At 34.3% G+C, this 13,494-nt stretch overlaps 1 protein-coding gene across 1 annotated transcript; it reads right to left on the bottom strand.

Moving 5' to 3' along the window:
• Positions 1-5,316: 5,316 nt before the first annotated feature.
• On the bottom strand, positions 5,317-8,154 carry LOC136032417 (dnaJ homolog subfamily C member 7-like). Its single transcript, XM_065712727.1, has 2 exons — positions 7,929-8,154; positions 5,317-5,903 (listed from the first exon to the last, which is right to left on the bottom strand). The coding sequence occupies exons 1-2, from the start codon at positions 8,152-8,154 to the stop codon at positions 5,317-5,319; spliced, it is 813 nt and encodes a 270-aa protein (XP_065568799.1).
• Between the last annotated feature and the right edge of the window lie 5,340 nt (positions 8,155-13,494).

Below are 13,494 nucleotides of genomic sequence, written 5' to 3' on the forward strand. Positions count from 1 at the left end.
CCAGGTTCGAACCTTGGCTTTAGCATTAATACAAAAGAAGAAAAAAAACAAAAAAAGTAAAAACTACAAAAAAACTAAAAAAGAAAAAAAATCTAAAAAAACTAAAAAAAAGGTAAAAAGAAAAAAAACTAAAAAGAAAAAGAAAAAAAACTAAAAAAGCTGAAAAAAAGGTAAAAACCAAAAAAAAAAACTAAAAACAAAAAAGGAAAATAAAACAAAAAATTTAATAAAGGTGAAAAAGAAAACTGAAAATAATAAAAATAAAAATAAAAAACTAAAAAAGGTAAAAACTACAAAAAAAAACTAAAAAGAAAAAAGAAAAAAACTAAAGAAGCTAAAAAAAGGTAAAAACCAAAAAAAAAATATTAAAAACTAAAAAGGAAAAAAACAAAAAAATGATTTCATAAACCAATTCAAAAATGAATGTATATACAGACCGGGAAACTGGGATACAAATGACGACCGGGACACAGGGAATATAAATGACGACCGGGAAAATCAAAGAGATATTACAGACTGGGACACCGGGACACAAATGACGACCGGGACACAGGGAATATAATTTTTATAATGACGATCGGGACACCGGGACACAGGGAATATAAATGACGACCGGAACACTCAAAGAAAAATTACAGACTGGGACACCGGGACACAAATCACGACCGAGACACAGGGAATACAAATGACGACCGGGACACAGGGACACAACTACAATGGCGCGTAACTAGTATGGCGCATAATAACTTACGACACCGGGACACAGGGAATATAAATGACGACCGGGACACTCAAAGAGAAATTACAGACTGGGACACCGGGACATAAATCAAGTAATCACGTAATGTAGAAATTACAGACTGTTGGGGTGGCGCGAAGCGCCACCCCAACAGCTAGTATATATATATATATATATATATATATATATATATATATATATATATATATATATATATATATATATATATATATATATATATATATATATATATATATATATATATATATATATATATATATATATATATATATATATATATATATATATATATATATATATATATCTATATATATAAAAATAAGTTGTCTGTCTGTCTGTGGATGGATGGATCAGGTGACATCACCTGAAAAAACTGGATCAGGTGACGTCAAAACTGAAAAAACTAAAAAAAGGCAAAAACTACAAAAAAAACTAAAAACTAATAAAAAAAATAAAAAAGCTAAAAAACTAAAAAAACTAAAAAAAGGTAAAAACTACAAAAAAAACTAAAAACTAATAAAAAAGCTAAGAAACTAAAAAAACTAAAAAAAGGCAAAAACTACAAAAAAAACTAAAAACTAATAAAAAAGCTAAGAAACTAAAAAAACTAAAAAAACTAAAAAAACTAAAAAAAGGTAAAAACCTAAAAAAACTAAAAAAAAAAGGAAAAAACTGAAAAATAGGAAAAAAATAAAGGAGAAAAACAAAACTAAAAAACGAATGTATATACAGACCGGTACACCGGGATACAAATGACGACCGGGACACAGGGAATATAAATGACGACCGGGACACAGGGACACAACTACAACGGGGACACCGGGGGAAACAGGGGGATATAAATGACGACCGGGACAAAAAAACTAAAAAGAAAAAAAAACTAAAAACTAATAAAAAAACTAAAAAATCTAAAAATCTAAATAAGCTAAAAAAGAAAAAAAAAGGAAAAAAATAAAGGAGAAAAACAAAACTAAAAAACGAATGTATATACAGACCGGGACACCGGGATACAAATGACGACCGGGACACAGGGAATATAAATGACGACCGGGACACAGGGACACAACTACAACGGGGACACCGGGGGAAACAGGGGGATGTAAATGACGACCGGGACACCGGGACAGGGAATGGTCGATTAGCAATCACCATCAACAAAGCTCAAGGGCAATCATTAGAATCATGAGGTATAGATCTGAATACAGATTGTTTTCCCATGGACCATTATATGTTGCATGTTCAAGAGTCGGTAAACCTGACAATCTATTTATATGCAAAGACAATGGGACAGCAAAGAATGTTGTATATTCGCAAGTTTTACGTAGTTAAAACCATATATATATATATATATATATATATATATATATATATATATATATATATATATATATATATATATATATATATATATATATATATATATATATATATATATATATATATATATATATATATATATATATATATATATATATATATCTATATTCACAGGTGGGACATAGGGACACAACTACAATGGCGCGTAACTATTATGGCGCGTAACGACTTACGCGCGCGGGGGGGCTTGGGGGGGGGGCGCGAAGCGCCCCCACCAACTAGGTGTTGGGGTGGCGCGAAGCGCCACCCCAACAGCTAGTATATATATATATATATATATATATATATATATATATATATGTTTATAAAACTTGCGAATATACAACATTCTCCGCTGTCCCATTGTCTGTGCATATAAATAGATTATCAGGTTTACCGACTCTTGAACATGCAACAAATAATTGTCCATGGGAAAAACAATCAGTATTCAGATCTATACTCATTATCATAATGATTGTCCTTGAGCTTTGTTGATGATGATTGCAAATCGAATATTCCCTGTGTCCCGGTCGTCATTTATATATCCCCCCTGTGCCCCCCAGCGTCCCCGTTGTAGTTGTGTCCCTGTGTCCCGGTCATCATTTATATTCCCTGTGTCCCGGTGTCCCACTCTGTAATTTTTCTTTGAGTATCCCGGTTATCATTTGTGTCCCGGTGTCCTGGTCTGTAATTTCGTCAGTCGACAAACATGACGTCAGTCGACAAACAACTTCATGACGACATACAGCTCAATCCTCATAATGACGTCAGTCGACAGACATGACGTCAGTCGACACAAAAACATGACGTCAGTCAACAGACAAACATCTTATTTTTATATATATAGATTATAAATGGGGGACAATGTAAGTTTCATAGGATATAATAGAAACCTAGTACAACCATCCATAGCACATAGTTACCAAAAAATTAAGATAATACAAGCATCTTTTGAAAAGTTATTTGTCTGGGCTATAGTTCCATACAGATGATCGTCTCTTGCTATTTCAAATAAGTAATTTCCTGTAATTTCACAGCATCTGGGTTGCAATATAAAGGATTGAATTCAGGTTGTAATACAAGGATTACACAGGTATTTTCTAATTCTAAATCGGGATTATGTCAGTTTCATTGGTATAAGGGCTGCAGCGACAGCTAGCAGCCTAGTTAGAGATGATCATGCCCCATTCTAAGAAATACAATAGCCCATAACTTCTAAAAATAGTGTCGGATCAAAATAGGAAGTATATTATTTGAACTTCCTAGTCTGAAAACCGAACATAGAAGAAATAAAGTGCCTTTGCTTGAACAATAACGACGATCCATTGACTCGAAAAAATAAAAGTCCTTGAAGCATGATATTCTGCATCGACGGCATCTTTTTTTCTCCTCAGCTAGTCTGGGTTGCAACGGAACCCAGCAACCTAGTAAGAGACGATCATGTCTCATACGAAGGAATAAAATATCCCATAGCTCCAACTAATAGAATCGGATCAAAACACAAAGTAAACTATTAGAGTTATCTTTCCTAGTAAAGAACGATCGAGGCTGTCATTACTTTTAGCCATGCTCCTCTTTAAAGCAACTGACATGTTAATTGTTTGATACGTCAACTGTTTTGATGATAATACATTATTAACAAACCATTGCTGCAAAAAAGCGGCTAAGGGCTCTCCTCCTGTGAGGGAGGATTGAACTTCAAGTCACAAAGTAGTAACCATAACACTTCAACTTCCTATTTCACTTTCAAAAGTTTTTTGATGGAACATCAGACATGCCTCTTTATTGAAATATTTTATGCTTTCCATGTTGAACAAGCAGCCCACTGAACGCATCAAATGTCTAATGATGCTTCAGACCGATGTTTGACTTCTATCAGCATACACTCCAGACCTAATAAGAGTCTTTCATGTTTTGCTAGAGAACTATTTTTGTTCTCGGCTCGGTAGCACGTAACCATCAAACAATGAGGGCCTACTACCGCACATCCACTACCAGTTTTGGAGTAGAAGAAACCATTGGTGAGTAATTCATCCAAATTCTTGTAAGAACTATCAATTAATCTATTAAATGTATAACAGCGTTCAAACTAATTTTAGAATAGTCTTTTGTAATTAGTCAATATACACTAAATACAAAGAATAACCTTTGCGTGCATAGGCATGATAATTTTATTTGCTTTTTACTTAAATGCACTACCTTTTAAAATTATACTAAGTTTCTGTTTAAACAGCATTTATTAAAAATAGAATAAGGCTATTCAGAATTTGTTTTTTTTTAACTGGAAGGTGAATCCACCACCTCAGCCAAAGTGAAATCTATAAAACAGACTTGGGCCACTTTCAAAGAAAGCCCTGAAAATTTGTGGATTGAATTCAGCTTCTTCATCAATTAGATTGAAATGAGCTTCTTTATCTTCATAAACTTTGTCATACCGGGATTTATTCATAGGGTTAGAGAGAACCTTGTAAGCTTCTCCAAGTTCCTTGAAATTATTTTCATGCTTCTTTCGCATCCTCTTCTGTCGCAGAAGAATATCGGTCAGGATGATGAAGAAGTGCTTGTTTCTTGTAAGCCTTCTTAATTTCATCGTTGTTGGCATTCTTTTCGACTCCAAGAATCTTATAGTAATCTTTTTTGCTTGGACTTTTTCAATTCTATTTTTGCCTCGTGCAATAGTCTTTGGGTTTCTCTATTTGCATTTTTTTTTCTAGTTTCCTACATGCTTCATAGTCTCTGAGACATTCTTCATGTTTTTCAAGACTTCTGTAGGATTTTGCTCTCAAAAGTAATGATTTGATGTAACCATCATTCAAGTTCAGAGCCGTGGAACATTCGTCAACTGTTCGAGAGTGATTTCCGAGCTTAGAATAAACAAGAGCTCTATTATAATATACTTTAGAGTTGACCAGCTTATTAATGGGATCGATGGCGAGTGTTTCTGAATAGATAGTAAGAGCTTCTTTTAATTTGCTTTGTTTAAATGCTATATTTCCTTCCTTTTTCTTCGTCATCAGCCGCTTTGCTTTCTTATAAGTTTCTCTGGCGTTATCATAATCAGGTGCTAATCGAAGTGCTTGTTGGAAATAAGGAAGAGCCAAATCAATATTATCTTGATAATATAAACACATTCCACAGACCAGCAATGAGTCAACATCTGCGCTATCTGACCGTAGTATGTCATTAGCGATTTTTGCAGCTTACCGATGTCGTCCAAGGTGCATCAAGGATTCGGCTTTCTTCACTTTGTATTTTCGGCAATACATAGCAATGTCCAAGGCTCTCTCAGAACAATATAAAGCCTTTCTATAGTCTTGAATTACAACAGCTCTATTTAGATCTTTATCTATTTTATAAAGAGTATTTATGGTTCTAAGCTCAGTGTCAATAATACTATTTGTAGGTTCTAGTTCTTTTGCTTTGACAAAACTTCTTTCTGCAGTGACTACATCACCCATCACCAAAGAAAATTTTCCCATTCTTAAATAACCCTTGGTATAAGAAGGCTCACATTTGACACTTTCTCTGGCATCTTGCAGTGCCTGGGGATACATTTCCAGCATGACATAACAAGCAGCACAATTGTTATAATAAGGAGCACGCGGATACAACTCAATGGCTTTGGCATAACAGCCAAGAGCCCTTCTATAATCCTTCTGGTTGTAGTATATATTTCCTTCATCCTTTATATCTTCTGCAAGCTCCTCTGAACTTGGACTGACTTCAACTATATCATCTGAATTATAAGCGTCATTGTTTTTCAAATCTGGACAGTCTTTCTCTTGTCCTAGATCAACGTTAACTTAATGACATCTTTTTATAATAAGTGTTATAATTCAGGTTATCATTTTACATTGAGAATGTGACATCATGATCCCTGCTACTATGATATGCGCAATTGAATTTGACGTCATGATTTTTCTCAATTTTATCGCATTATTGAAGCTTTTATACGCCTAATGACCACGTGTTGGGCCTGCAACTTTTGCCAATGTCCCATTTTTGTCATCATTTCAACTGATAACGTCACTTGACTTTCACTGCTGCGCTGTGTTTACAATCTTGAATAGCCGTAACTTAAATATTATATATTCCAATTTGGTATGGTATGAGATAATTTCCAATGATTTTTCAGATGAAGTCACATGATTTTCTCTCAAGTCCATCCCAGCAATGTGTGTTTTCTATTTTCTTTTGCATATTTTTATTCTTTAAATTTATATATTTTATATATTTATATTTTTTCGCGCAAAGCGGAATCGTTTATGTTTAAAATTGTGCTTAATATTATGCAGTTGTTTTACCAGTAATGTAATCGCACCGGCTCACCCTGGCTCGTAGTGGTCACCGCACCTTCCGCCCTCTCCGTCCGTCCCACCCAGCTTGATGTCCAAGTGATTTTTAATACTTGGACTATTATAGATGCCATTATGCTAGTGAAACCCTCTTTCTATACCCTCCCTTTGCAATATTTGAGCTATTATAACTCTGTATATTTGACAAACATCTAAAAACCTATCCTCTCACCCCATGAAAAGTATTATTACTTATAGAATAATCTTATTTTCACACAAAATATACACTTTTCTCGTCTGTAGTTTCGAAGCACTTTTCCGCTAATCGAAGCAGCCAGCTACAGAAAAGGTCTAACCAGATACGCCAGGTTGAATCCTTAACGCTCGAAATTGCCTATTTTCTATCGGACCGCTGCTCTTCTGATAATTATGTGAAAGGGTTCTTACCAACCGGTAATTTTTTTTATCTGATATTACATCTGAATCACAAATTGGTGAGTTATAGTTAAACATGAGCCGGAGGAGGGACAAGTTCAAGTTTATTACGGGGATACCGATTCATTATTGTTAAAAGTTGAAACTAAGAATTTATTAGACGATTTCGAAAATAGTGAACATGATAGGCTCTCGAATAATCTACACCAATTAAGACGAGTCCCTTTACCCAGAGCTAGTGAAGCGCCAGGCCCAAAGTAAGTTGTTATTTTTTAAATCTGGGACGCAGAGAGACTTGATATACCACAGTGTGCTTGCAGGTCTGAAGGTGTACTGTGTGCAAACACATAATGAAAATATCAAAAAGGTCTACAAGGGGGTTCCATCACATTATGTAAAGGAAAAATTTCGATATTAGTCTTTATAGAAACTGTGTAGAGAATAACTAATTCCAAGAGCCAAGGTCACAGCCATTCGCTCTTTAAGTGTTAAAAACCTAGGTGCTGCCAAACGATCACTATCTTACTTCAGATCGAGACTTATGTCTATTGCAGATGGTGTCTCGGTCTGGAGATAGTTCAATAGTTGGTGGAAAAGGGGCAGAATTATTTGTCAACTTTTTTGCTGTTGGCATGCTAAATGGCCGTCTTAAACTAAAATCTAGGTAGTGCTCAAAAGCAAATCCATTTAGGGCTCAAAAGTAAATGCACAATATCCTTTTATTTTATTTCAAATAATATGTCAATAAATTGAGTAAGTAAATCTGGACCATGACGTAGAAGTTTCATGCAACAGTCCAAAGACGGGGAATCATTTTTCATTATATTGTTAAGCGTTATTTGAGAAAATATTCCTTTGAAGAGCTAAATCTTGAAAAAGCATTATTTAGAATCAAACATTATTCCAAAGTCACATGATTCCATATGATTTTTGTTCCTCAAATCCAAACACTTCTCACTACCGATTATAGACTAACAATGAAGGAAGATTCTTTCTCGCTAGCAAAATATCCAACGAAAAATGTAACAAACTCACTCCTTTCTTATAGATTGATTCAGATCGTTGTTTTCAATATATTTCACTTGTAGATATAATACGTCTTGTCAGCTTTGCATATGTATTATATTCACATCTGCTGCAAAGCACAAATGTTCTTCCGACTTGATTTTGTTCAATGATATTACGTGCAAACATTTCGTCCCAATTTAGCCGACAACCCCTTGTAATTTCTACTGCTAGGTTGGGCATTTTAGGTTTCATTTTGCCATTGATAGCGCCTTCAATAACCAATAGAGTAAAAGTATCCATTACTAAAGAATATGCCAAGACTGAAACACTGAGCTCTTTTTCTATACTGAGGTGAGTGAACCATAAGTTCTAACATGTTAAGTGTCCTTGATCTTTGAAACCAGTTTTTGACTGGATTACAAAAATCCATCGGAACCAAAACAAATTACGCAAGAATAGGTTATATTTACGAGTAATATTGGACCACAATCAACTTTTTTTTTTTACAGCCGGGACTTCCCCCTTGACTAGCGGACTCTAGCAAGTCCTTTTACGTAGCATCCAAAGAAATCATTGGCTGAATTAATCAAACCCAATTACGTTACATACAGGTGTACTATACCATTACACTATAGTACTATAGTATTGCACTATAGTACTGCCCAGAAACCAGATAGCTGCCTTTAAAACCAGAGGCATCACTACTAAAATTTTGTGGTTAAATATGAAATTTTGTCTAATTTTCTCCTCTCCCGGAAAACCCTTTGATATCCTGTAACCTAGATTCCAATAGGATTAAGTAATCATATCTAGTTTCCAATCAAGCATTTTTTTTTTAGCTTTTGAGTGTACAGGAATTCATAAATGAATGCTATGTTTTGGTAAAAGTTTTGAGAGCAGACTGTGAAGAATGCATCTAGATGAAGACAAAATAGACAAGATTAAGAATAATTAAATTCTTATTTAATCTTAATCAGATTATTACAATGAAATCAGATATATATATATATATATATATATATATATATATATATATATATATATATATATATATAAGAATATAAAACAACACTAGATACAATACAAATTAAAGAAAACAGTAAGTAACATATACATTAAAATTAGTTTTAGTCATGTAGAATGCAATAAATGAAGTAAGTCTTGGGAAGATTATTAGGGTTTCAACTATTTTCACTCTGAGCATTGAAGTAAACGTTGCTCAACGATAAAGAAAAAAACACGTGCTCCGTACTATGTTAATGTACCTTAGATGCTGGTTAGCCACCTAGTTTAAATATTGTCAGAGCTGCTCCAAAATCTAAGACATCCGAAGCATTTAAATTCAGAATCCAATATCAAGTTTAAATAATAGTGAAAAATAGAAAAGGCCATTTGGTACCATAAACATACTATTTAATAATATAAAAGTATTATGATGGTACCTAATAGTACTATAGAGGTAAATATGTACCTAAAAATCTGTTTCTGTTGAATTATTTAGGTCTATTTTAGTTTTCACAAGATGTTGGACGAAAATAAATTTCAGCTGGTGGGGGGATAAGGTCTGGAGATCAAACTGAGGTCTGGGAGGTGCAGTTACCTCTGCCTCATAGCAAATAACACCCCTGCCTTATATGAGAATTACCACATAAACGATAATTTGCTCTAGGTAAGTAGTGATCTGAGCAGTACTTATGTCTTCTTACAACGGGACTAACTCAATTGGCATATGAAATTCAGATGTCATTGGGAAATTTGTTTAAACGTAAGCTCCCCAAGTTACTTACATGAGCAGCACTAACATAAATCGTAGTAATAATTTCATTTTTAAGAAAAAATCTTGCTACATACGAGTCCACATATTAATCAGTGCAACAAGCCAGGCATAGCAGACAAACCGATTCACCACGGTTAAGATCACGACTAAATCGAAGTGTTGATGTCCGAAAAATGCAAAAAGGGGGCAAATAAATAGTGCGCTCGTTCACAATCAATGCTAATTATGTTATTTATATACGGTTTGAAATGGTTATTATGTCAAACGCGTCATTTTCAAGCTTTCTGTTTGAAATTAGAACATTTGAAAAAAAAACTATCTAAATGTCTTCTTTTTGATTTAATACAATTGAAACGTCGTTTTAATTGTAACACATAAGTTTGCGGCTAAAAAGTCATTAAAATACGATTTTTTATCACTATGTTTTTTTTAGGTGTCCCGAGCCCAGCAAACATTACGGATATTCGGACAAAGGAATGTCTAATATAGTTGAAAAACACACAGCCTGAGTAAGAAACATTAAGTTAACTACTAAATTAAGCGGCACACATCTCACTTCCATAAAATAGTTCGTAAATGATAGCTTTTGGTATTAGATGATAAGGATACGTCTTGAAGGTCGATAGAAACTACTTGAGCAAAATAAATTATGTGATGATTACATTAGCAAAAACGCAAATAATTTTCCCTTTCCTAGATTTCTAAAAATATATACGGCGTAGCTTAACTTTGTCGGAATTTCCAGCACTGCTTATGCATAGGCTAACAACTGGCATCGACTCTCGGTTTACATCTCTCTTTTGACGTATTTGACATCTTTGACTTCTCCCTCAAAAATCCTAAGACGCTTATATAAATAGAAAAAAACTAGGATCATGGCTAGAAATATTCAGTATAAAAGAGAATAACCGAATAATGTGAAGACAAATGCTTTTACAGCCAGGTTCTGTAAACACAACTTCGAATACTAAACGCGAATTTAAAGGAAGAAACCTATTTCTGTCATTTTTTTTACCATATGTTGCTTCTTTGTCATGAAACATAGAGAAGTCTTGGACCATGTTGTAAACATCTTGAGCAAATTAGTACAATCTCAAAGTTAAATATATTAAACTTGTGATTATAATAATAATAAAATTAAAAAGGGAATAATTCTTTGTCTTCTTAGTCAGTTTACCTCAATAGATTTCAACTTCTAAGAGCATCGAGGTTTTTATTTTCTATACTAAGGTTTGCTTTTGCTTATTTGACTCTTAAGAATGAATGCATTGAAAACAGGGTCTATAGGAGCAATTAGTATAATAGATACCATGAGCTAGCACCTTCTTCCACATTTCACTTTAAGAATTCTAAAGAAATTTATTCGTTTGATATGTTAGAACAGTCAACTACAACACACATACAGAAACACATTAAGTTGCCTGAGGGCATCACGAGAATTAATTTCAGAAGTGAAAAGAATGTCAAATCACTTTATGGATTTGTAGGGTCTTACTCTACATTGAGTTATTCAGTAAAAATATAACAAGAGACTTGTTAATACTTTTTCACATGATTCGTCGCATCTCTGAGGGACTTTAGAGCGCTTAAAACTATGCTCTTGTGGTTTACGAAGTTCTTTTTAGAGGCTCATGTTGAATACTAGTGCAAAAGAACCCTCTTTCATTCTTTCATTTCTGTCATCTCATTTTTATTTCTTTTGATACGAATCAAAGAATGAAATAAATACACTGCTAATTGGGTTTTCTGCTATTACAATTGCAAAAAAAAAATATATATAGTCATAAGTATCATATACCACAGAAGTATCGTATTGAGTGACAAATGGGTAAAGTATTAGCAAGCTACACTTTTAGAAACATCTGATATACAGGTAGCAATACTGTCGGCCATTATGAATATTTGGGCGGCAGTATCTCGGACTCCAGGAAGACTATTTTGTTCTAGAGCCCTTTTGAAGGCCTCATTATCAAAGTGCAGAGTCATTTCAGAGAAAGGTACTATGTGGGATAGCTCTTCTCTTTTATAAGATATTCCACTTGAAATTGTAGCACCAATTTTGTCACATACAAAACGAATAATTCGCTGCTTATGCAAAACAAAATGGATCCTATTTCTTGCACTGGGATCCACATCATCACTCACCATTACTCTGTTGTTTTCCAATTTGATTGGGGATCTCACTTTATCATCAGCAAAAAGGACCTTGAAACACGGATTCTCCTTCTCAGTCTTATCTGTGCTAGAGACAGTGATGCGACAGTCTACCTCACTCATAGTGGCAGATTTATTGCTCAACTCTTTACCATGGAGGATATAGCCACTAGCCCAATGAAGGTCTTTTTCTGAAACTGACATAACATTCATCTCATTATCCAATAGAATTTTCTCGTCGAAAGTGTTTGCTAAGCTTGCAGCAACTAAAAAGGCAAATGAGTCCGGGTGAATTCCTCCCTCTGCAAAATTAGACTTTTTCAGCGCTTTAACATAAATATCCTCAACCATTTTGGTAATATTTGGGTCCGGATTATTTTCCATAGTCAGCCCAACACAAAAATTACGAATCGGTCGTTTAACCGCTGGTTTTGAAAATTTTGGGGGCTTTCTACTCTGCGAAAGAGGGTGCTGGTCTTTTGGCCGTAGTTTTACTACTTTTAAATCACTGCTATCATTCTCAAACAGTTTGTGATTTCTATGGCGAACATACTGCTGTCGACTCACTTCTTTAGAAAACATGGTGAGAAATCTTTGGAAAGATATTTGTTGATCTTTTTGCGAGGATATATTGAAAACGTAGAAATTTCCAAAGCGAGCCGTTATTTTTAGACTGTCAAGCAATGTCTTATCGTTGATAGGGAATTTTGCAAACTGGCGGCAAATATGAGCAGTGAATCTTTCAATTGCTTCCAGCTTCCAGTCCTTAATAAACTGAGTTGAACAAAGCTTTACAGAATACCGTTCATAGAGGCTATGACGATACTGAAACGGACCCTTCGAGCGCACAAATGTAATCTCCGAACTGAGAATATCAGCATTCTTTAGAAAATATAAATCACAATTATCCATAAAGTAGTGACCCAACTGACACTTGGGTACCACTTTTTGCATTCTTATAACATGACTCAGAATTTGGATCTCTTCATAAACTCGAAAGATCTCTGCACGCGAGCCCACAGCATTCAATGTAACTCTTGAATCTCCTTTGGCAGTTTTTAGGTCAACTTTTGCTTTTGTCACTTCTGTTAAACGAGATGAATGAAATTCCTGACGGCCAATTATTGCACCACTCAGAATTGGTGGCAGTTTAATGCTGCATGACAAAGACTTTTGTGAGTCTGATTTAACTGAGTTTACGACCAAAGAACAACTTTTGGATATAAGTAGAGTATTTTCAGCAATCCGACTGAACTTCAGAATTCTTGATTTTATTATAGAGTTTAACTGAACCTCTCCAATCTTTGAGTTGTTCCACTTAATGCCTGTAAGTTCATATAAGTTTAAAGCTTCTTGAAAAAAAGATATGATATGTCTCCCAATAGCTTCGTCGAACGACTCGTTTATTTTTTCAATGCTGAAACTGGCAAAATTCTCTTGGACTTGCGTTGTTAAGGTTAGCGGTTTTAAGGATGTGAGAAAATTCATGATAAGACCACAAAAATCGGTAGCTGACAAAACACAATCTTCTGAAGGAATACGGTTATCTCTAACAATACCCGTTATCTTTGCCCAGCGTACCAAGAACCAAAATACTGGAAGAAATTCTAGTTTGGAGCTTATTAAAGACTGAATTATTTCTGTCTTATGTAAACCCATGCTGTTAACAGATATGTCTATGTTATTAAGCATACCATTATAACTGATAT

This window comes from Artemia franciscana, chromosome 10 (assembly GCF_032884065.1).
Source record: "Artemia franciscana chromosome 10, ASM3288406v1, whole genome shotgun sequence".
NCBI classification, from domain to species: Eukaryota; Metazoa; Arthropoda; class Branchiopoda; order Anostraca; family Artemiidae; genus Artemia; species Artemia franciscana.

Coding starts and splice junctions, on each gene's coding strand:
- LOC136032417 (XM_065712727.1), bottom strand. CDS start 8,154: ATGGATACTTTTACTCTATTGGTTATTGAAGGCGCTATCAATGGCAAA. Junction 5,904..7,928: donor AAGACGTATTATATCTACAA/GTGAAATATATT, acceptor ACGTTGATCTAG/GACAAGAGAAAGACTGTCCA.